At 41.8% G+C, this 22,203-nt stretch overlaps 1 protein-coding gene across 6 annotated transcripts in view; it reads left to right on the top strand.

Moving 5' to 3' along the window:
* Nucleotides 1–22,203, top strand: part of FRY (FRY microtubule binding protein) — a 426,693-nt gene that overhangs the window by 393,682 nt on the left and 10,808 nt on the right. For all 6 annotated transcript variants that reach the window (XM_029209846.1, XM_029209848.1, XM_029209847.1 and 3 more), the window contains 7 exons: nucleotides 64–264; nucleotides 820–978; nucleotides 3,947–4,113; nucleotides 5,311–5,500; nucleotides 9,036–9,185; nucleotides 10,352–10,450; nucleotides 12,525–12,608. In XM_029209846.1, the coding sequence (XP_029065679.1) occupies nucleotides 64–264; nucleotides 820–978; nucleotides 3,947–4,113; nucleotides 5,311–5,500; nucleotides 9,036–9,185; nucleotides 10,352–10,450; nucleotides 12,525–12,608 (1,050 nt within the window). The remainder of the gene's footprint in view (nucleotides 1–63; nucleotides 265–819; nucleotides 979–3,946; nucleotides 4,114–5,310; nucleotides 5,501–9,035; nucleotides 9,186–10,351; nucleotides 10,451–12,524; nucleotides 12,609–22,203) is intronic.

Here is a 22,203-nt window from a genome sequence, read left to right as displayed (position 1 = left end):
GTGTAAAGGCGTGAGTGCAGGAGGACTTTGGCCTGAAAAAAGCAGCTCATGGTGTGATTTCAGGGCGAGAGTATGGACAATTTCAACTGGGGAGTCCGCAGGCGTTCTCTGGATAGTCTGGACAAGTGCGATATGCAGCTTCTGGAGGAGCGCCAGCTTTCAGGAAGTTCTCCCAGCCTAAATAAAATGAACCACGAGGATTCCGATGAATCCTCCGAAGAGGAGGATCTCACCACCAGCCAGATCCTGGAGCACGCTGACCTAGTAAGTAGGAACTCTCCACCTACTCTTTCCAAGACGTTGGGAGACTTCTTTTTGTGATTCAAGCAGTAGTGCAGTTTCCAGTTGCAGCTAAAGAAACTTGCTACAGCTGCTCAACTCAACTCTGAAACATGAGGTTGTGTCTGATTCTAACCGGTCTCTTCTCTGTAGGTTGCAAATGGAAACAAACACTGGGGTTTTTATAAGCCCTGAATGCCATCAAATCCGTTCAGGCCTAGATTTTCCCCAAAAAACTTTTATTATGCTGAAATCTTTTTTTTTTTTTAATTCCTCAGACATCTGAAGTTTGAGGAAATATGACACAGACATTTTGATGGGGTTATCTGGAAATAGGGGTGTTTGTATTGTTCAGTGCTGGGCCTTGCCAGCTAGTGTGCTTAAGTTCTAATGACAGTGAAGTATGTATGTTAAACAGTTATTACCTGTCCACCAAAAACTAGCTTGTACACTGGTTTGTACTCTTATGTAAAGAATAATTAGAGCTTTTGATGAATGGGAACGCCACACTCTGTTTTATTTCCTGTGCTTTCTCAACAGATCATGAATCTCTCCCCTTCTGAAGAGACTCATCCCATGGAACTCACGACCACCTGCGATATGACCCCCGCTGACCCTCATGCCTTTAACACCAGAATGGCTAGCTTTGACGCTTCTCTGCCTGATATGAATAATCTTCAGATTTCTGAGGGTTCAAAGGTGAAGAGATTTTGGCAATCGTTGACTGTAGTTTTTATTTTCTTTCTTTCTTTTTTGAAGTAGTTGACTTTGTGCCCCTAAACCTAGGTTTTGAAGTTGCTTTATTCTCACAGAGCTGAGTAGTCATCTTGCTGTTGGTTGAAGGAGATTTGATTTGAGGTCCTTTTAAAATGAAACATTTTGCATTTTCCATAGAGCACGAACACTGCTCGTGTTTTGCCATTTGATTAATGGCAAAACAAATTGGTATATGTCGGAGATTGCTGAGACTGGGAAACTGCTGTTCTTTGTCATGACTTTTATAAAACGATCTGCTAAGTGAGGTGTGGGTGTATGCGTGTATCGGGGGGAAATTTTTTCCTAGGTAGGAACCAATTTTACAATCTGTACATTGATTCTGTTCTCGCCTTTGGCTGACTATCAGAATTTTCAATATCAATCACAGTATTATGCACAGAACTGTCCTAGCCAGGCTCTCTGAGGAGAAAAGTAAGTAAATGGACACAATTTCCTGATTTAAAAGGTCAGCTTTAAAAAAAAAAAATCTAAAAATGTGTATATCATTCAAGGTTTATTTTATCAATATTCCCGTAAACGACCTTGTCCATAAAACTGTCAACTCCCACACTGTGTTCACATAGGTGCCCACATAAATGCCCATTAGCACAGAATTTTATTTTCTTATATTAGAAATACCAAAATAACCTATTGCTGTTAGGATAAAGTTTTCTTTATCTTTAGTTTGGTTATGGTGGTATAAGTTTAAGGAGAAAATGAAATAGAAAAAAATTTACAAAAGTATATTCTTTCTGATGCTTCTACTAGAAAAATATAATACTGGCTATTCTGTATTCTTTTACAGTGTGCTAAAAAATATGTCTGCGGTCTAGCAAACTCTAATCTACTTTAAACCAAGGGCAACCAATGAAACTGCAATCACCTAAAAATATTGAAGCTTAAAAAATAATTATTTCTAAGACTTCCCCATTGCAAAAGGACTATGCTCAGGATTCTTAGAATTAGCAGAGTCCTTTTTTAGCCAAAAAAGGGGCCAGAAAGAAAACTGTCTGAGATTAAACTTCATGGAAAGGACATCACAAAATAAATGTGAAGTTATTAGCATTTATTATTTCTCAGTCTTGCAATAGTCATTTTCTCAACTTTTCTATTTTGAATGCTAAGTTATATAATTCCTTATACAAAGCATTGCCTAAGGAGTAATATTTTCATGGACTCACACAGAAATCTATCAAGGAATTCTGTCAAGGAAAGGCTGAGTCTAATTTCTGAAAAGCTATATCTGTTTTTCACATCAGCTGGGCTTCTACAATGTTTGATGTATCTGTGATGTCAGAAAGAGAAAACAGAAAATATTTTTATAAGAACTCAGCCCACCCCTAATAGATTAAGTCTATATACGCTAATAACCCAGGCCGGTCAGCAGTCTCGTTGGAACCACTCTAGTTTTAAAAAGCAGGAAGATGTAAATCAACTATACTCCAATAAAAATTAATTTAAAAATAAATAAATAATAAAATAAAATATAGTGCTCTGCCCACTCATCAGACACAAGAAAGCAGTGAATCTTCTAGCCAAAATTAAGCTGGTTAACTGCATGGCTATCAACCTGGACAGTTACTGTTTACATTCAAAATTTGGGGTAAAGGATAAATGAGTTTTTAACAACAACAAAAATTATATGAAGTGGACCATTAATGAAATTCTAACTGGACAGAAACTAAATATTTTTTAATGGCAATAGTAAATGTTTTAAAGATAAAAAAATAAAAATAAAATAAATAAGAAGCAGCAGATATGGATACGCCTCTGAAACACAGTATTTATGAGCAATTCCTTCAAAGACATGAGATAACCTATTTCCCTAACATATCTGTAAACATTTCTAATTTCGCTATTTAATCCTAGACTCAAAATACTAAATGGGCAGCCAGATGTCAGCCCACGATAACTCTCTAATTCATATATACATCTATTTCGCCTTGATTTTGTTTTTGTTTTAAGAAAATGACTCACTGAACCACGTATGTGTGATTTCTTCCTCTCCTCTTCTGCTCTGTGATCCAGTTGCCTTCCTTCCTCTCCCAAAGAACAATCAGTTCTCCAGATGATTTCCCCCTGGCCCAGGTTCAAGCCCAGCCTCTTTTTCCATTTGACTTGCTACGTCTTTTTCCTGCCCCTCGGTGATCCCAGCTCTGCCTGCCCTAGAGCCCTTTCATCTCGCAGATCATTCTACATTTTATAGCAACGTGAGAGCAGCCTCTCATATCTATTATCTTCAAGGGATATTCCCAAGAGTAAAGCATATGTGTATATGGATCTCGGAGGATTTTCAGCATGGAAAGGCCTGTCAACGTGGCAGGCTTGGTGAATAACTCTGGATCACTTGTGAGCACCGCAGACACTTCCGGAGCCTTTATTATGCCAGGCACTGACAATTCTAAATTCTAGTTTCCATAGGTAATATTGGACATATTATATAATATATTGGAGAGTTAACTCCAGATAACTTGCTTTAGAAGACTGGGGTTGTACAATGAAAAGAGTTCTGAATCAGAGATGGTGTCTCTAGTCCCAGCTCTGGCTCTGATTATATACCTGATATTAGGCACGTCCTTTTCCCACGTGGAGCAGCTGTTTCCTCATCTATAAAATATGGAGATTGGACCAGGGGGTCTCTACGGTCTCTTCCAAGTTTAGCATTTTATACTTCATAAGCGTGGGTCAAATATGGTAATCTACTGAGAGCCTCTTTGGGAACTCTCCCGGAAAAGACTGAAAAGAAGATAAAGAACAGTACTTCAGAGAATTCTTGAGCTCAGTTATAGAAATTGACTCTACCGTAGCTAGAAGACAAATGCCCCCAATTTCTATTACTCTCAGGATTGCAGATTTTCCTATGGATAGTCTTACATATTGGGGGGATTCTTTTCTCTTTTTATGTTCCCAGGTCAGCGCTGCCCAGGAGGCAGAGGACACTACCGTGCATGAGGATGATCTTTCCAGCTCCATCAACGAGCTCCCGGCAACTTTCGAATGCAGCGATAGCTTTAGCCTGGATATGACCGAGGCAGAAGAAAAAGGCAGTCGAGCGCTGGACCAGTTTACTCTTGCCAGGTGAAGAGTGTACAGGGCACATCGTACTGGCTTCGCTCTCACTCCAGTTAAATGTCAGGCTTGTGCTGCTGGGACTTCCTAACAAAGGAGTCCAAGCGGACATATAACTTGGAGGGCTCTTGGCGGGTGGGAATCCTCCAACCCCAGAGCAGGGCCTTATGCGGAACCCATAAAGCCCTGGAGTAACGTAAAAAGCCAGAGGGGAGCCTGGGGACATGGTCTTGTAAGCTTTGAAAATAAGCAAGCTTGGCAAGGCTTGGAAATAGGGAGTTCTTTTCATTTTGAGTTAAAAGACCAGAACAAGAGGCCCCTTATAAGCCAAATACCTACTCTTTTTTTAAGTGGGTGGCTTTCAGCCTCGTGGCTGACATTTCTGAGACAAGTGAGATCTAGTCAGAGAATACAAATAGGAAAAAATATAATGAGGATAGATTTTTAAAAACCCCACTAATGTGGCATCTAGAATAAGTCACAAATGATAATGCTACAGATTTACTTTAGGAGAAGAAAGTCAGAATCCTAAAATCGCTCCTCTGAACGTTGAAAATAAGAATGAAGTAAAAGCTTCTGATGTGGCTGGACAGAGGCCTTCTGTTACGGTGACTCATATCCGTCCATCAGAGAAACAGCTTACGGTGATACCTGGAGAAGAACTTTGACTTTTCACAGTTTGTTCATTCTTCTCTCCTTTCTTCGTTCCTCTCTGTCTCCCCCTGCATTTCTCTTTTTTCATTTCCTTTCCTCTCTCTGCCCTTTTCTTCTGGGCATTTATGTATCTGCACCCACTAATACTGTCCCTTCACAAACGAAAAGTGAAAAGATTCAGAAATTTACTTATCACTTATTGTATTGAAAAATGAAAAGGACTGCAATGGGCCACAGCACAGGAATGAATGTATCCTGTGTGCGGGGAAAGGCTGTCCAGGAAAGTGAGGGGCAGTTACTGAAGGCTAAAAGAGGCACCGAATCTATAAAGGAAATCCGAGTGGGAGGAATCCCAGAAATTCTACAGGTGAAAATTCTCTTTTCTAGAGTCAGAAAAGAATCTTGGAGAGACCTCTGAATGGGAGCCAGGCTCCCAAAGCGACCCCAGCGGGAGGAGTGGGCAGAATGGGTGCCTCAGGGTGAGAACTAACACAGGCTGGCAAAGGAGAGGAGGACGCCACTTCCTGACGCTGCCGTTTGCCTTCGTTCCAGCTTTGGAGAAGGGGAGAGGGGAGTCTCGCCGCCCCCCTCGCCCTTCTTCTCGGCCATCCTCGCTGCGTTTCAGCCCGCGGCCTGTGACGACGCGGAGGAGGCGTGGCGCAGTCATGTCAACCAGCTGCTGTGCGATTCGGACGGCTCCTGCGCCGTGTACACGTTCCACGTGTTCTCCTCCTTGTTCAAGGTACGGCGCCTGCGGAGGGGGCCACAGACGCGCAGGGGCTGCGGTCTCTTCGGGGAGCCAGCCGGCCTCCAGCTGAAGGGGTTAAGTGCAGGGTTTATACTACTTTGTCCTCCTGACCTCCTTCAGTCTCCTCTGACTTCGTCCTTTCTTCTCCTCAACCTTCATCTACTCAGCCTTCTCAGGCTGGCACTGTGGAGACGCTGCGCTCGGATTCAGGCCGCCGTGCTGTGCCCCTCGCTCCCCCACTCTGGTTTTCACTGGCATCATCAGTCCCAGGCAGGCAGCCAGGTCTTCAGGACCACAGGGTGGCACCTTCTGCCAAGCCCAGCCTCCACCTCTTCTTTCCGCTTAGACCTCTCCTCTATCTTTTTAATTCACTGTGTTTTTCCTTGTCTTTTATCTTTCCCCACCATGAAGTCCTTCAACGTGCCAGCCAGTGAAACTTTTCTAGAGGTTGAGTTCTGCTGAGTATATCACGAGAGAGGCAAGGTAACGTAGTTGGACTGAGGGATGGAGCCCTCTGATCTCCTTCAGGAAGAGCCATGGGAAAGGCAGGGAAATGAGGAATTATATAAAAAGTGGAAAATGAAAAAACTGGGACCATCTGCTTTAAATGATTTCAAATTCAGGAAGCCATAATTTAGTTAACATAAAAGTCAACTTGGTTTTTCAGCCTGGAGGCCCTTCCATTTAGGAGAAGTATATACCAGTAGTACTCAGAGCTAGTTTCTCAGTATTCTGAGTGTTATTCATGCTGCTGTCTCTCAAGGTTTTCAATTTACTTTTTGTGAGACCTGTTAGAAAACTGAATGGACAAAAACTAAGGTGGTGTCTGAGATGCACTGGGGGCTGGAGGGACTGTTAGCCTTAAGACAGAAAACAATGGGCTGCTGAAAGATAAGAATCCAGAAACACCCTAACATTAAGCCAGACTGAAATTTTAAAACAACAGCAACTATCCACAAGCTACCATTTGAGGTAAATTTAATTGTTAAGGATTCAGGAGCAAAGTAATTTATTATATTGTTCTAAAGTCAATTTGTAAATAATGGTTAATAATGTATATTTAAGTTTGCCTGTTGTAGTAATTTTTTCTTATTACAGTTGCTAGACCCTTCATGCTCAGTTTTATAGTCCTGAGCAGTACTTTTCCCTCTGCCGAGAACTGTCATCCCCTCTTTTCCCACAGCTGTGCTCCCAATGACATGCAAATCCCTGATCGGCTGTCACTTCAGTGAATGACACCTTCCTTTACCTCTTTCTACTTGCCCCACACACACACACTTAGGATCCCGAGCCAATTGTAGTTGTATCTGTTATACTTGTCACACTTGTTTAGGTGTCTGTCTCCCGGGAGAGGGCAGGTAATGGTGTCTTGCTTTGATTCCCCAGCAGCTGGCACACAGTGGCTCACACACAGTAGCTGCTCAGTAAATGCAGAAAGAATGAATGGGGAAAAAAAACCCTTTTCAATGTAAATCTTAAACATACAGTTTCTGACTTAATGCCATTACGGCAATAGACTGTCATGTGAGCTGGGACGTGGGGCTGGGCCCTGGGAGGTACATTGGGGTTTGGATTTTTTTCATCAGCGTATTGGACCAATTTCTAAGGAGCTTATCCACAATAATAATAATACAAATGTGTACCTCCTATTTCAGTTTTTAATATTACATTTAGCTTTAAGAACTTTCTCAGCTACCATCAAATGCTCTGTGATTGAGAGTAGCACGGGTAGCAAAATCGGTATTAATCCAATATGCTGGAAATGAAACACATTTCAGACATGCAGTCTGTTAATCTTTCGTCATGTCCTCACCATGGCTGTTTACTGTTTTCTAACATTTTTCCTGTGAGTCTGGACACCACGTTTCCCTGTATTTGGTTGGATTTTGGACGGGGTAGAGAGCAGGTAATTGCAAAAATAATTTGGTTTTAAAAACAAGGAAATGGTTTCTAAAGGTCCAGCATGGGTGGCTTTCCAAGTGTCTCAGTCAGTGTATTTCCTTCCTGCTGCTCCTGTGTTAGAATATTGTCATTTGATCACACAGTGTCACCAAATTATATGATATTTTTATATGGAAGTCATATGTGGCTCTGAAGTTCCCTGAAAGATCTAGCTTCTCAGTACAATAAAAAACAAACCCAGGGACTTCCCTGGTGGTCCAGTGGTTAGGACTCCACGCTGCCACTGCAGGGGACACAGGTTCGATCCCTGGTCAGGGAACTAAGATCCTGCAAGCTGCTCAGAACGGCCAAAAACATTTTTTTAATACAAAAATGAGCCCAGATCTCACCACATCCTTAAGTAAGATGGAAAGAAACCAAACTATTTGCAGGACCTGGATCCTACTCCCGGCTCTGCCACTCCACTAGCTGGTGACACGTGGCATTTCCTGTTCCTTTCAGCAGCAACATTCTGTCGAGTTTTTTTTTTTAATTGCACATAAAACTAAAAACACCATAAAGACATACGTATGTTATGTATTATAACAAGATTCTCAGAGGTATTAAATAAAAAATAAATAATATGCAACATGGTAGGCATTTTTCTAGTATAACTTGTAAGGAACCAAGAGCCTGCTGCTGTTTTGGGGACCTGCTAATTTCCCCATAACAGGGCAGAGAGGATTTCTCATGGGTTAGATTCTCCAACTCAAAAGGTACGACATCTCTTGGGGGAAAGCCAGTGCCTACAACCAGAATTATTTTTTGGTTAAATATTTTGGTCCTTTTGTTAAAGATGTTGTGTGTTGGAAGTTGGGGCTAAAAATGTTCTCATTTTGGCACTGACACAGGCCCAGTTGAGTCAGATTCTTCCCAATTATGGTTTTTCTTCAGGCAGTGTAGGGGGAATAGTAACATTTAGGAAGCATTATAGGTTTATGGAAGGGATATGAACTTAGAAGTCAAGCTCATCCTTACTCTTTCACTTACTAGTTGCATGACCTTGAGTCCTTTAACCTCTCTTAACCTCAGTTCCTTCACCTGGTTGTGAGAATTGATGAGTTGATGTGTGCAAAGCTATCGGACAGTTACAGACTCCTAATCGGAGGCACTCTCACAGGGAGACAGGTCCCATGAATTTACTCCTTCATTCGTCAGAGGCTTTATGGCCCATTTTAGTGCTCTATCTCAGGGAGCTGTGATCTTGGGAAACAGATTATATCTCGTGACCTTTTTCTTCTCACCCACATTGAAATAATCTCAGAAACTCTCACTCATCTGACAAACACGCTAGGCAGACTCAGGCTGCTGACTGGCGCTGACAATCAGCAAAAAGCAAAAGCAGCATTTATTTAAAAGATTATATGAGCACCCACGCATTGGGAAATGACATTTTAGGAAGAAACGTTGTTCACACTGGGTGATTACTCACTTGACTTAAGACATTCACTCTGCCCCTATCACCCCCCCGCCACTACATGGAGGACCTGTGCTCATTTGATAGTTTTATGAAGATTAAAGAATAGTTTTTTCTAGTACAAAAGTTAAAACGTGGCCGTTTACAAATAGTAATTATGTTGCCTTTCAGAATATTCAGAAAAGGTTCTGCTTCCTAACCTGTGATGCGGCCAGTTACCTTGGAGACAACCTCCGGGGCATCGGATCCAAGTTCGTCAGCTCTTCCCAGATGCTCACCTCCTGCTCCGAGTGCCCCACGCTTTTCGTGGACGCCGAGACCGTGAGTATCTCAGGCCTGCTCCCGCGGCAAATGGCCTGCCCAGCTGATGGTGTGGAACTTCAGGGAAGCACACGTGTGTTGTGGTTTGTTTGAAGGACACTCTCAGTGTTTGCGAGCGGTGCTCTGTTGTGCTATGAGTCCCAGAGGCCTGGCCCTGCACAGGCATGACTGTGCATGGCCAGCCCAAGCCAAGGCAGTCACTGCAGGGAATCAGGAGGAGGGCCCCCTCTGTGCTCCCTTCGCGGCCTTGTCGCTTCTCTCCGATGACTCTTGACTTTGAAGGCTGAGAATATGGTGAGCTAACCCCCCAGAGCGGACCCAGCCAGTCCCCACGACGCCAGGTTGGCTAGGCGGATGGGTCCCCAGAGGCAACGATGTTACCACTTTCCCTACTTCCAAGAGACTGAATGCCCTCTGGATGGATTCGTCCAGCCGAACTGCAAATGATGAGTTTAAAAGCAGGAGTCCCCAACTCCCAGGCCGTGGACCGGTGCCAGTCCGCAGCCTGTTAGGAACCAGGCCATAGAGCCGAGGTAGGCGGCGGGTGGGCGGGCGAACGAAGCTCCATCTGCCGCTCCCCAGGGCTCGCATTACCGCCTGGACCACCCCTCCCCCACCCACCCCACCCCGTCTGCGGAAAAATCGTCTTCCATGAAACCGGTCCCTGGTGCCTAAAAGGTTGGGGACCGCTGGTTTAAAGGGTGATTAAAACAGTCCCTGGCTGACTGCTGAATCGTGACTGTATAAATATAATACTAATGATTTAAAGTACAGATTAAATACAAAATCAGTTTGAAAACCTATTTGGCGGTCTGTCTTCACATTGCTTGGAGTATTACTGGATGAAGACACTAGAGTCCATGCATAAAATGGATGCTGTATCTTAATGTGGGCTTCTGTGGAATACTTGTTAAGACTTGTCCGTCTGTACTGATACGGGGAAGATGGATATCTTCACAGATTTGGATGAGCAGTACCCAATGCAATTGCCGTGGATAGTGGAGCTAAACTACAAACTGCACAGCTTATTAAGATGGATGCTACCAACCCCCCCCGCCCCACACTTTACATCTAAATATACTTCTCTTTTCTCTCTGCATAGCCATGCCTTTGTCTAGGTGTCTCTCTGGAAGTTGTTTTAATACAAATTATTTTCCTGTCTTTAGCTCCTTTCTTGTGGACTTTTGGACAAGCTCAAGTTCAGTGTTTTGGAACTGCAAGAATATTTGGACACCTACAACAACAGAAAAGAGGCCACCCTCTCAGTAAGCTTTTATGTTTCTGTGCATATACATTTAGTTAAAACCAAATGAACCCAACCACTGTGAGCTCTTGGGAGGCGATGTGATTTACCCAAGAGAGGCTCTTTTGGGAGAAGACAGATTTCATCTATTCTTCTGTGAAGGACTACAGTTCCAGCTTAATGGTGGCAGAACTGTCAGTACTATGGATTATATAAAAATTATACCTACAAAAGAGAAATTTTTCGGCTTTCGATTTTAGCCCTATAATTTCCCTACCAAGAAATTGGGGAAAGTGGGTATCTGCTTAATATGTCAGTTTATCAACAACTTTTCTTTTCTCAGAAATTTAAAATTGTTAATTACTTCCTTCCAGTGTTTGGCCTCACCCAAAACTGGTTGAGACAGATCTCATCTCTCTTCTCCTTTTTTTTTTTTTTTTTTTTGCGGTACGCGGGCCTCTCACTGCTGTGGCCTCTCCCGTTGTGGAGCACAGGCTCCAGACGCGCAGGATCAGTGGCCATGGCTCATGGGCCCAGCCGCTCCGCAGCACGTGGGATCCTCCCAGACCAGGACACGAACCCGTGTCCCCTGCATCGGCAGGCGGACTTTCAACCACTGCGCCACCAGGGAAGCCCTCTCTTCTCCTTTTAACCACTCTCGGTAGCTGCTTCTCCGTCTCCGTGGTTTCTCTTGGCCTCGGCTCCTGCTCTTTACTTTTTTCTTCCTTCAAAGATGTAAATTGCAAAATGTTAGAGCCAGAAGTGATTCAGAAACCATCCATGCAAACCCCCTGATTTCCAACAACTTCCATGTGTAATTTCCATGGAGCACTTCCTATCATATACCAGTCACTGTAAAAAGAGCATGGATTTTTAAGTCAGATGGACTTGAGTTCAAATTGCAGCTCAGTTACTTAAGGGTTAGTGACCTTGGGTAAGTTACCTCCTCTCCTCTCAGATTCATCATCTATAAGACAGTGATAATAGTAATTTGCAGAACTGTTGTAAGAACATAACGATTATAACAGTCATAGCAGCTGTCATTTCCTGAGTCCTTTCTATGTATCCAACAACCTGATAAGAGTTACATCTCTTAACTTAAATCATGTAATGCTTACAACTACCCTGGGAGTTGCTATTATTATTCTCATTAGCTAGGAGGTAGCATAGCGGTATTAAAACCCAGGTCTGTGGGATTCAAAGGTCCATGCTCGTAACCACAACACGATATTGCCTTTAAAATAGAAATAATATATGTAAACTGCCCAGCACAAGTGCATCATACATAGAAGATATTCATTCTAAAGTTACTGGGTTTTTGTTTCTTGTTGTTGTTATCTCATGACCTGTCAAAGAGAGTTCTGACATTCTACTGCAACAATTCCCTTTGTCTTCTACTTCTGTGGCTCTTTCGCTGTCATTGATTTCCAGCTTCTCGGTCATCAGTTAATAAAAGTAATCCTTTCATTCTGGTTGGTGAACGAGCCAGTCTTTGATGTCAAGTGTGAGTTTCCGTTCTTCAGTGCTTATTGTTTTCTGCCCAAAGGTTCCTTTCACATCTATACTAGTTACTATTCCAGATACTTAAGACCCACAGAATCTTTAAATAGCTGGGCTATTACTATAGTAGCCTTTCTTACAGTGAAATAGACCTTCCTCCCAGAAGCCACCTCAAAATAACAGAGAAGAAGGTGTGCCGTGAGTCAGGGTGCATTGTGCAGGATGACCCAGCCTGCGAGGAAGTGTTGGACCTGTCTCCTAACCTCAGTCGTATGAAAGGTTTCTAACCATATGTGAATTTAATCTATACATAAATTTGGAGTGGCCTGGTGAAACCATTCTTCAGGGTGATACATCACAACACTGAAATGATAAATGTTGAAATTTTTAAATGACCATCACTGAACCCATCTAAGCAGATATTTTAATTTCAAATTATTAATCTTTAACCAAAAAGTTTTCAAACAGTCGTTATATAAAAATTTTATTTTACTGTGATTAGAAGCTTAATCTATTTTTCCTGACAGAATTGATTGTAAAAACATTCTTAGGACATCACTGAATTTACCTATGTCTGTATCTCTTTCTGACAACAGTGGCTTGCAAACTGTAAGGCAACATTTGCAGGAGGATCAAGAGATGGAGTAATTACCTGTCAACCAGGGGACTCAGAAGAAAAGGTAATAAAAGCCTGTTAGAGTTTATCTTTTCTGTGCTCTGACTTTGTGTGTTGGTGTTGATCTACCCAAGAAGCGTGGAACTTGAAAAAGGAAGAGGCAGAATGAGTCATCCCATACATTCACATGACACCTCTAGAGTAAGAAAGAATGACATTGGCGCCAAGCATGACTGTGTTGATGGGATTTCGGACGGGGCGGTCTTCTTTTTGGAAAAGTAGAAGTATAAAAATAACCTTTCTGCTCGACACTAACTATACTAACCATTTCCTAATAAATCTATTCTTCATTCAGAATGTAAAACCAAATGTCATTAATTCTTCACTGAACCACTTAGTTCCTTCAATGAAGAAAGTCTTTGTTGACCTTTCAGCAATCACTCAGACTTTTTTTTTCCTCATTTAGAATTGCTTTAAGTACACACCTCAGACCAGCTGGCTTATAAACGTACGTCATATTGTAAAGGAAACTGGGCAGAAAAGTGTGAACAGATTAAGATCATTCAGTTCTGCAGTTACTCCTGTGACCCCCGTGGTGGGTACAACAGTGAATTCTGCCCCGGGTGGAGCTTCTGATCTGTTCAGGGAGATGGACGTTAACCAACAGTCATACACGTGTAAACCGTGACAAATGCCCTTAAGGAAAGGAAGGAACAGTAAAGCTATGAAAGAATACAGAAGAGAACCTGGCCTACCAGGAGGGCAGGTCTGGGATGGCTTCTCCACAAAGTGCCATCTAAGTGGAGATCTCGGCTCTGAGCTAGAGTGCAGAGGGGTGGGTGTGTGAAGGCCCCGAGGCAGGAGGGAACCTGCCCCTTTCCAAGGACTAACGAGAGCCTGTGGGGCTGGGCGTGTCGACAGTGACAGGGAGAAAAGTCTGAGTCTGAAGAAGCTGCACAAGCCAGACCCTGCAGGGCTTTGGGTGCTTATCTTAACAGCAATGGTGGGCAATTAAAAGTTGTAACAGGTGGGTGTGATCAGAGTGGGGCTCGCCCACTCTCCTGTGGAAATGGACTGAAGTGGGCAAGCGTGGATTTGGGAAGACAAGTTAGGGGGCTGCTGATGGGTCTAGGCAGAGAGGTCACCTTGTAATTACATTGTCACACCTAGAAAAGCCCGTTAGAGTGTGCATCCTTCAGAGGATGAGAAATCGTTTCCAGGGTGGGCCTTGAGGAGAAATGACAGTGTCAATCCATCTCAATATTGATCTTATATCCAGAGTTGGAAGAGAGATTATTTTTCTGATTAGAGCTATCATTTGGCTTCCATCCCAAAACAAAACCCAACAGATGTTTGACCTCGGAGCACTGCTTACCCTCCATTGATTCACTCCAGCTCTCTTTTTTAAGTCAGATTCTCTATCTTCTGGAATAGTTTGAAGTTGCCAATTATTCTGAGCACCCTTTGCATGGGGACGAGTGGAAGGGGGAGATAGGAAGTGAGCTTTAACTTGAAGAATCTATGTCTGGATATAAATTGCGAAGTCAACATGCCAAAACTTATTCCACGTGTGTATTCTATTTCAGAGAAGCGTGGACTTTATGGAATAGTACTTACCTTACTAAACCTAGCAAACTCTTGAGCAGTTAGAGATGTCAGTCGGCCAGAGATGGTGACCAAGTACAGATAGGCGTGTGAAGTGTTCCCACCCCAAGCCCTACCCCAACCGGTCTGGTCTTTGCCACTAGCTGATTTCTAGTCATTCTTAACTGGTAACATAAGTGAGAAATTGGTGTGGAATTGTTTGTGGAACAGAATATAGCTCTTTGTTGGATGCTGAATGTTTAGTTTCTGATTTTTCTTCTATTCTCAACATGAAGTTGTAGACATCAAGGTAATGAGGAAAGGTTACACACGGGTAGCCTGTAAGCTGTAACCAATTCAGACATGTTTTATTCAGCTTGCACAATTTAAATTGGACCCAACAGTTTAAACTTAAAATTGTTCACACGTACACTCAAAACAGCATTCCTGGCATCTCTTGAAAAAAGAGAAAAAAGAGGTAGCAACACCAGGCCTGCCCTCCTAAAGTGGCAGCAGCGACCTTGGGCTGGTCGGCTCTCCACCGTCCACTGTGCACAGAGTTCCCGACCCTGCCGGCAAGAGCCAGGTGCCAGTCATCAGGATGTTCTTGTCTTTATAATAGAAACATGTGCCTTTGCACCTAAGGCCCCACAATGGGGAAGGGAAAGCTAAATAGAACTGTGCCTTTCAAGAAAAACAGGAGTGTTCCTCTTTGCCGCAGTGAGAACAATCTCTGCGTATATAAGATGCTAGGGCCCGTGTGCTGGCCTCGCTCCCTGAGGGGACCTTAGAGGAGTCGTTGTAGCGTGTGTACAAAACAACAGAACAGTGTTCCTGAGAAAAGTGCTTCTAATACATGGGAAGTATTTTGGAGGGAAGGCTTCTTTTGTTAAGACAGGATTAGTCAGTAATTTAGGCTACTTGGTGACTACAATACCCGTTCTCCTAGAATGAGGCACGGCGCACAGCAAATAAGATGTAGAACAAGGCGGGCGTGTGAGTCGCGCCTGTCGTGAGGGCAGCTCCTTGGCAGACGCTGCTGTACCAGTGTCTTCTCCGCCTGCACACACCCAGCGAGACAGGTCTCTTCATGACTTAAAGCCAGCACCTCTAAATAAGGATTGTGGTTTGCGGTGACCTCTCCTGTCGCCCGCGGAGTTCATCCTGGAGCGGCTGCTGCCGGGGAGTTTAAGTTCACGGAAACGTAGGACACGGTGAAGCATCTCAGCTCTGGGCTCTCCAGGCAGTGGCATCAGCCTTGACCCTACGGCGAATTAGCACAGCTCACCTCCCCGGTTCTGCAGGGCTGGCCCTGGGGAAGCTAGAGAGGTTGCCACTTCATTTGCCATAAGTGATTTTAGTTGACGCACTCTTAATTCCACAGCTATTTCTGAGCACTAATTGAACATTCGACTCTTTGGACTCAAGTACAAGAGTTTACATGTAGCCGCAATACATTTTCTTATTACATTCAGACCATCTTAGAGTCGTCTTGGACAGTAACCCTCTTAGCTGTGTATTTCCTATCCCTGTCTAACCAAGAACGAGAGAAGGCTGCAACCTCTGTTCTTCTACAAATTGAACAAAAAGCTAAATGTTGAACAAGACGAGATGTTTCTCCAGCTAAACTGTAACCCATTAAACATTATCCTTCGGATACAGTCAATCAGTCCTTTGCTATAAGGAATCTCTTCTCTAGACTGAGTAAGGAAATGTCTGCTGAAATGAGAGTTTTCTTGACAATAGTAAATACGTCAGAGTGTGTAATCTGTATTAGAGGCTTAAAGGTATTTATCTTTCAAATGTTTGAAAGATATTCATGACCAAGGTCCAAAAACCTACTCAGCAAATATAATGCAATAGTCATGAATCTGCCAGAGCCAAGTGATTTTAGCACCAGGTGAGTACGTATTGTACCCACCTGCTTAGGAGATTACATGAATCTATGTAATAGTGAGTAGGAAAGCTTCAACAATTGGCTAGATTTTCTAAATTTTATCCAATTTAGTTTAAACCAGTGACTTTCGGAGATTAAGCATGATGAAAATTATAGTTAATATAGTATAGTATACTGTGACTTATCTTCTGATGTCGAAAATCTCAGACTTTTACCTAACTGGCTACACCATAAGCAAAGAACTGGCTTCAGAGCAGAACACAGAGAAACCAGAGTGGCTATGCTTTTTTTTAACGTCTTTATTGGAGTATAATTGCTTTACAATGGTGTGTCAGCCTCTGCTTTATAACAAAGTGAACCAGACACACATATACATATGTCCCCATATCTCTTCCCACTTGCGTCTCCCTCCCTCCCACCCTCCCTACCCCACCCCACCCCTCTAGGTTGTCAGAAAGCACCAAGCTGATCTCCCTGTGCTATGTGGCTGCCTCCCACTAGCTATCTATTTTGTTTGGTAGCATATATATGTCTATGCCACTCTATCACTTCGTCCCAGCTTACCCTTCCCACTCCCTGTATCCTCAAGTCCATTCTCTAGTAGGTCTGCATCTTTATTCACGTCTTGCCCCTAGGTTCTTCTGACCCTTTTTTTTTCTTTTTTAGATTCCATATATATGTGTTAGCATACGGTAGTTGTTCTTCTCTTTCTGACTTACTTCACTCTGTATGATAGTCTCTAGGTCCATCCACCTCACTACAAATAACTCAGTTTCGTTCCTATTTATGGCTGAGTAACATTCCATTATATATATGTGCCACATCTTCTTTATCCATTCATCTGTTGATGGACACTTAGGCTGCTTCCATGTCCTGGCTATTGTAAATAGAGCTGCAATGAACATTTTGGTACATGACTCTTTTTGAAATATGGTTTTCTCAGGGTATATGCCCAGTAGTGGGATTGCTGGGTCGTATGGTAGTTCTATTTTTAGTTTTTTAAGGAATCTCCATAATGTTCTCCATAGTGGCTGTATCAATTTACATTCCCCCCAATGGTGCAAGAGGGTTCCCTTTTCTCCACACCCTCTCCAGCATTTATTGTTTGTAGATTTTTTGATGATGGCCATTCTGACTGATGTGAGATGATATCTCATTGTAGTTTTGATTTGCATATCTCTAACGAGTAATGATGTTGAGCATTCTTTCATGTGTTTGTTGGCAATCTGTATATCTCCTTTGGAGGAATGTCTATTTAGGTCTTCTGCCCATTTTTGGATTGGGTTGTTTGTTTTTTTGATATTGAGCTGTATGAGTTGCTTGTATCTTTTGGAGATTAATCCTTTGTCAGTTGCTTCATTTGCAAATATCTTCTCCCATTCTGAGGGTTGTCTTTTCGTCTTGTTTATGGTTTCCTTGGCTGTGCAAAAGCTTTTAACTTTCACTAGGTCCCATTTGTTTATTTTTATTTCCATTTCTCTAGGAGGTGGGTCAAAAAGGATCTTGCTGTGATTTATGTCATAGAGTGTTCTGCCTATGTTTTCCTCTAAGAGTTTGATGGTGTCTGGCCTTACATTTAGGTCTTTAATCCATTTTGAGTTTTTTTGTGTGTGTGGTGTTAGAGAATGTTCTAATTTCATTCTTTTACATGTAGCTGTCCAGTTTTCCCAGCACCACTTACTGAAGAGGCTGTCTTTTCTCCACTGTATATTCTTGCCTACTTTATCAAAGATAAGGTGACCATATGTGCGTGGCTTTATCTCTGGGCTTTCTATCCTGTTCCATTGATGCATATTTCTGTTTTTATGCCAGTACCATACTGTCTTGATTACTGTAGCTTTGCAGTATAGTCTGAAGTCAGGGAGCCTGATTCCTCCAGCTCCGTTTTTCTTTCTCAATATTGCTTTGGCTATTCGGGGTCTTTTGTGTTTCCATACAAATTGTGAAATATTTTGTTCTAGTTCTGTGAAAAATGCCAGTGGTAGTTTGATAGGGATTGCATTGAATCTGTAGATTGCTTTGGGTAGTATAGTCATTTTCACAATGTTGATTCTTCCAATCCAAGAACACGGTATATCTCTCCATCTATTTGTATCATCTTTAATTTCTTTCATCAGTGTCTTATAATTTTCTGCATACAGGTCTTTTGTCTCCTTAGGAAGGTTTATTCCTAGATATTTTTTCTTTGTGTTGCAATGTTAAATGGGAGTGTTTTCTTAATTTCACTTTCAGATTTTTCATCATTACTGTATAGGAATGCAAGAGATTTCTGGGCATTAATTTTGTATCCCGCTACTTTAACAGACTCATTGATTAGCTCTAGTAGTTTTCTGGTAGCATCATTAGGATTCTCTATGTAGAGGATCATGTCATCTGCAGACAGTGACAGCTTTTACTTCTTTTCTGATTTGGATTCCTTTATTTCTGCCTCTTGTCTGATTGCTGTGGCTAAAACTTCCAAAACAATATTGAATAGTAGTGGTTAGAGTGGGCAACCTTGTCTGGTTCCTGATCTTAGTGGAAATGGTTTCAGTTTTTCACCATTGAGGACGATGTTGGCTGTGGGTTTGTCATATATGGCCTTTACCATGTTGAGGAAAGTTCCCTCTATGCCTACTTTCTGGAAGGTTTTTATCATAAATGGGTGTTGAATTTTGTCGAAAGCTTTCTCTGCATCTCTTGAGATGATCATATGGTTTTTCTCCTTCAACTTGTTAATATGGTGTATCACGTTGATTGATCTGCGTATACTGAAGAACCCTTGCTTTCCTGGAATAAACCACACTTGATCGTGCTGTATGATCCTTTTAATGTGCTGTTGGATTCTGTTTGCTAGTATTTTGTTGAGGATTTTTGCATCTATGTTCATCAGTGATATTGGCCTGCAGTTTTCTTTCTTTGTGACATCTTTGTCTGGTTTTGGTATCAGGGTGATGGTGGCCTCGTAGAATGAGTTTGGGAGTGTTCCACCCTCCGCTATATTTTGGAAGAGTTTGAGAAGGATAGGTGTTAGCTCTTCTCTAAATGTTTGATAGAATTTGCCTGTGAAGCCATCTGGTCCTGGGCTTTTGTTTGTTGCAAGATTTTTAATCACAGTTTCAATTTCAGTGCTTGTGATTGGTCTGTTCATATTTTCTATTTCTTCCTGATTCAGTCTTGGCAGGTTGTGCATTTCTAAGAATTTGTCCATTTCTTCCAGGTTGTCCATTTTATTGGCATAGAGTTGCTTGTAGTAATCTCTCATGATCCTTTGTATTTCTGCAGTGTCAGTTGTTACTTCTCCTTTTTCATTTCTAATTCTATTGATTTGAGTCCTCTTTTTCTTGAGAAGTCTGGCTAATGGTTTATCAATTTTGTTTATCTTCTCAAAGAACCAGCTTTTAGTTTTATTGATCTTTGCTGTCGTTTCCTACATTTCTTTTTCACTTATTTCTGATCTGATCTTTATGATTTCTTTCCTTCTGCTAACTTTAGGGTTTTTTTGTTCTTTCTCTAATTGCTTTAGGTGTAAGGTTAGGTTGTTTGAGATGTTTCTTGCTTCCTAAGGTAGGACTGTATTGCTATAAACTTCCCTCTTAGAACTGCTTTTGCTGCATCCCATAGGTTTTGGGTCATTGTGTTTTCATTGTCATTTGTTTCTAGGTATTTTTTGATTTCCTCTTTGATTTCTTCAGTGATCTCTTGGTTATTAAGTAGTGTGTTGTTTAACCTCCATGTGTTTGTATTTCTTTCAGATTTTTTCCTGTAATTGATATCTAGTCTCATAGCATTGTGGTCGGAAAAGATACTTGATACGATTTTAATTTTCTTAAATTTACCAAGGCTTGATTTGTGACCCAGGATATGATCTATCCTGGAGAATGTTCCATGAGCACTTGAGAAGAAAGTGGATTCTGTTGTTTTTGAATGGAATGTCCTATAAATATCAATTAAGTCCATCTTGTTTAATGTATCATTTAAAGCTTGTATCTCCTTATTTATTTTCATTTTGGATGATCTGTCCATTGGTAAAAGTGGCATGTTAAAGTCCCCTTCTATGATTGTGTTACTGTCGATTTCCCCTTTTATGGCTGTTAGTATTTGCCTTATCTATTGAGGTGCTCCTATTCTGGGTGCATAAATATTTACAATCGTTATATCTTCTTCTTGGATCGATCCCTTGATCAATATGTAGTGTCCTTTGTCTCTTGTAATAGGCTTTATTTTAAAGTCTATTTTGTCTGATATGAGAATTGCTACTCCAGCTTTCTTTCGATTTCCATTTGCATGGAATATCTTTTTCCATCCCCTCACTTTCAGTCTGTATGTGTCCCTAGGTCTGAAGTGGGTCTCTTGTAGACAGCACATAGATGGGTCTTGTTTTTGTATCCATTCAGCCAGTCTGTGTCTTTTGGTGGGAGCATCTATTCCATTTACATTTAAGGTAATTATTGATATGTATGTTCCTATTACCATTTTCTTAAGTGTTTTGGGTTTATTATTGTAGGTCGTTTCCTTCTCTTGTGTTTCCTGCCTAGAAAAGTTCCTTTAGCATTTGTTGTAAAGCTGGTTTGGTGGTGATAAATTCTCTTAGCTTTTGCTTGTCTGTAAAGGTTTTAATTTCTCCATCAAATCTGAATGAGATCCTTGCTGGGTAGAGTGATCTTGGTTGTAGGTTTTTCTCCTTCATCACTTTAAATATGTCCTGCTAGTTCCTTCTGGCTTGCAGAGTTTCTGCTGAAAGATAAGCTGTTAACCTTATGGGGATTCCCTTGTATGTTATTTGTTGTTTTTCCCTTGCTGCTTTTAATATTTTTTCTTTGTACTTATTTTTTGGTAGTTTGATTAATATGTGTCTTGGTGTGTTTCTCCTTGGATTTATCCTGTATGGGACTCTCTGTGTTTCCTGGACTTGATTAACTCTTTCCTTTCCCATATTAGGGAAGTTTTCAACTATAATCTCTTCAAATATTTTCTCAGTCCATTTCTTTTTCTCTTCTTCTTCTGGGACCCCTATAATTCAAATGTTGGTGTGTTTAATGTTGTCCCAAAGGTCCCTGAGACTGTCCTCAATTCTTTTCATTCTTTTTTCTTTATTCTGCTCTGCAGTAGTTATTTCCACTGTTTTATCTTCCAGGTCCCTTATCCGTTCTTCTGCCTCAGTTATTCTGCTATTGATCCCTTCTAGAGAATTTTTAATTTCATTTATTGTGTTGTTCATCACTGTTTGTTTGCTCTTTAGTTCTTCTAGGTCCTTGTTAAACGTTTCTTGTATTTTCTCCATTCTGTTTCCAAGATTTTGGATCATCTTTACTATCATTACTCTGAATTCTTTTTCAGGTAGACTGCCTATTTCCTCTTCATTTGTTAGGTCTGGTGGGCTTCTGCCTAGTTCCTTCATCTGCTGTGTGTTTCTCTGTCTTCACATTTTGCTTAACTTACTGTGTTTGGGGTCTCCTTTTCACAGGCTGCAGGTTCGTAGTTCCCGTTGTTTTTGATGTCTGTCCCCAGTGGCTAAGGCTGGTTCAGTGGGTTGTGTAGGCTTCCTGGAGGAGGGGACTAGTGCCTGTGTTCTGGTGGATGAGGCTGGATCTTGTCTTTCTGGTGGGCAGGTCCACGTCTGGTGGTGTGTTTTGGGGTGTCTGTGGCCTTATTATGATTTTAGGCAGCCTCTCTGCTAATGGGTGGGGTGTGTTCCTGTCTTGCTAGTTGTTTGGCATAGTGTGTCCAGCACTGTAGCTTGCTGGTCATTGAGTGGAGCTGGGTCTTGGCGTTGAGATGGAGATCTCTGGGAGATTTTTTCTGTTTGATATTACATGGAGCTTGGAGGTCTCTTGTGGACCAGTGTCCAGAACTTGGCTCTCACGCCTCAGTGGCACAGCCCTGACACCTGGCTGGAGCACCAAGAGCCTGTCATCCACATGGCTCAGAATAAAAGGGAGAAAAAGAAAGAAAGAATGCAAAATAAAATAAAATAAAGTTATTAAAATAAAAAATAGTTAAGAAAAAATATTTTTTAAGTAATAAAGAAAATAATATGGACAGGCAGAACCCTAGGAGAAATGGTAAAAGCAAAGCTATACAGACAAAATCACACACAGAAGCGTACACATACACACTCATGAAAAGAGAAAAAGGTAAAAATATATATATATCGTTGTTTCCAAAGTCCACCTCCTCAATTTGGGTTGATTCTTTG

This window comes from Monodon monoceros, unplaced genomic scaffold (assembly GCF_005190385.1).
Source record: "Monodon monoceros isolate NGI ecotype Baffin Bay Population unplaced genomic scaffold, NGI_Narwhal_1 Super_Scaffold_8, whole genome shotgun sequence".
NCBI lineage: Eukaryota > Metazoa > Chordata > Mammalia > Artiodactyla > Monodontidae > Monodon > Monodon monoceros.
Note: the sequence above shows the minus strand (reverse complement) of the source record. Positions and strands in the feature narration are given on the sequence as shown.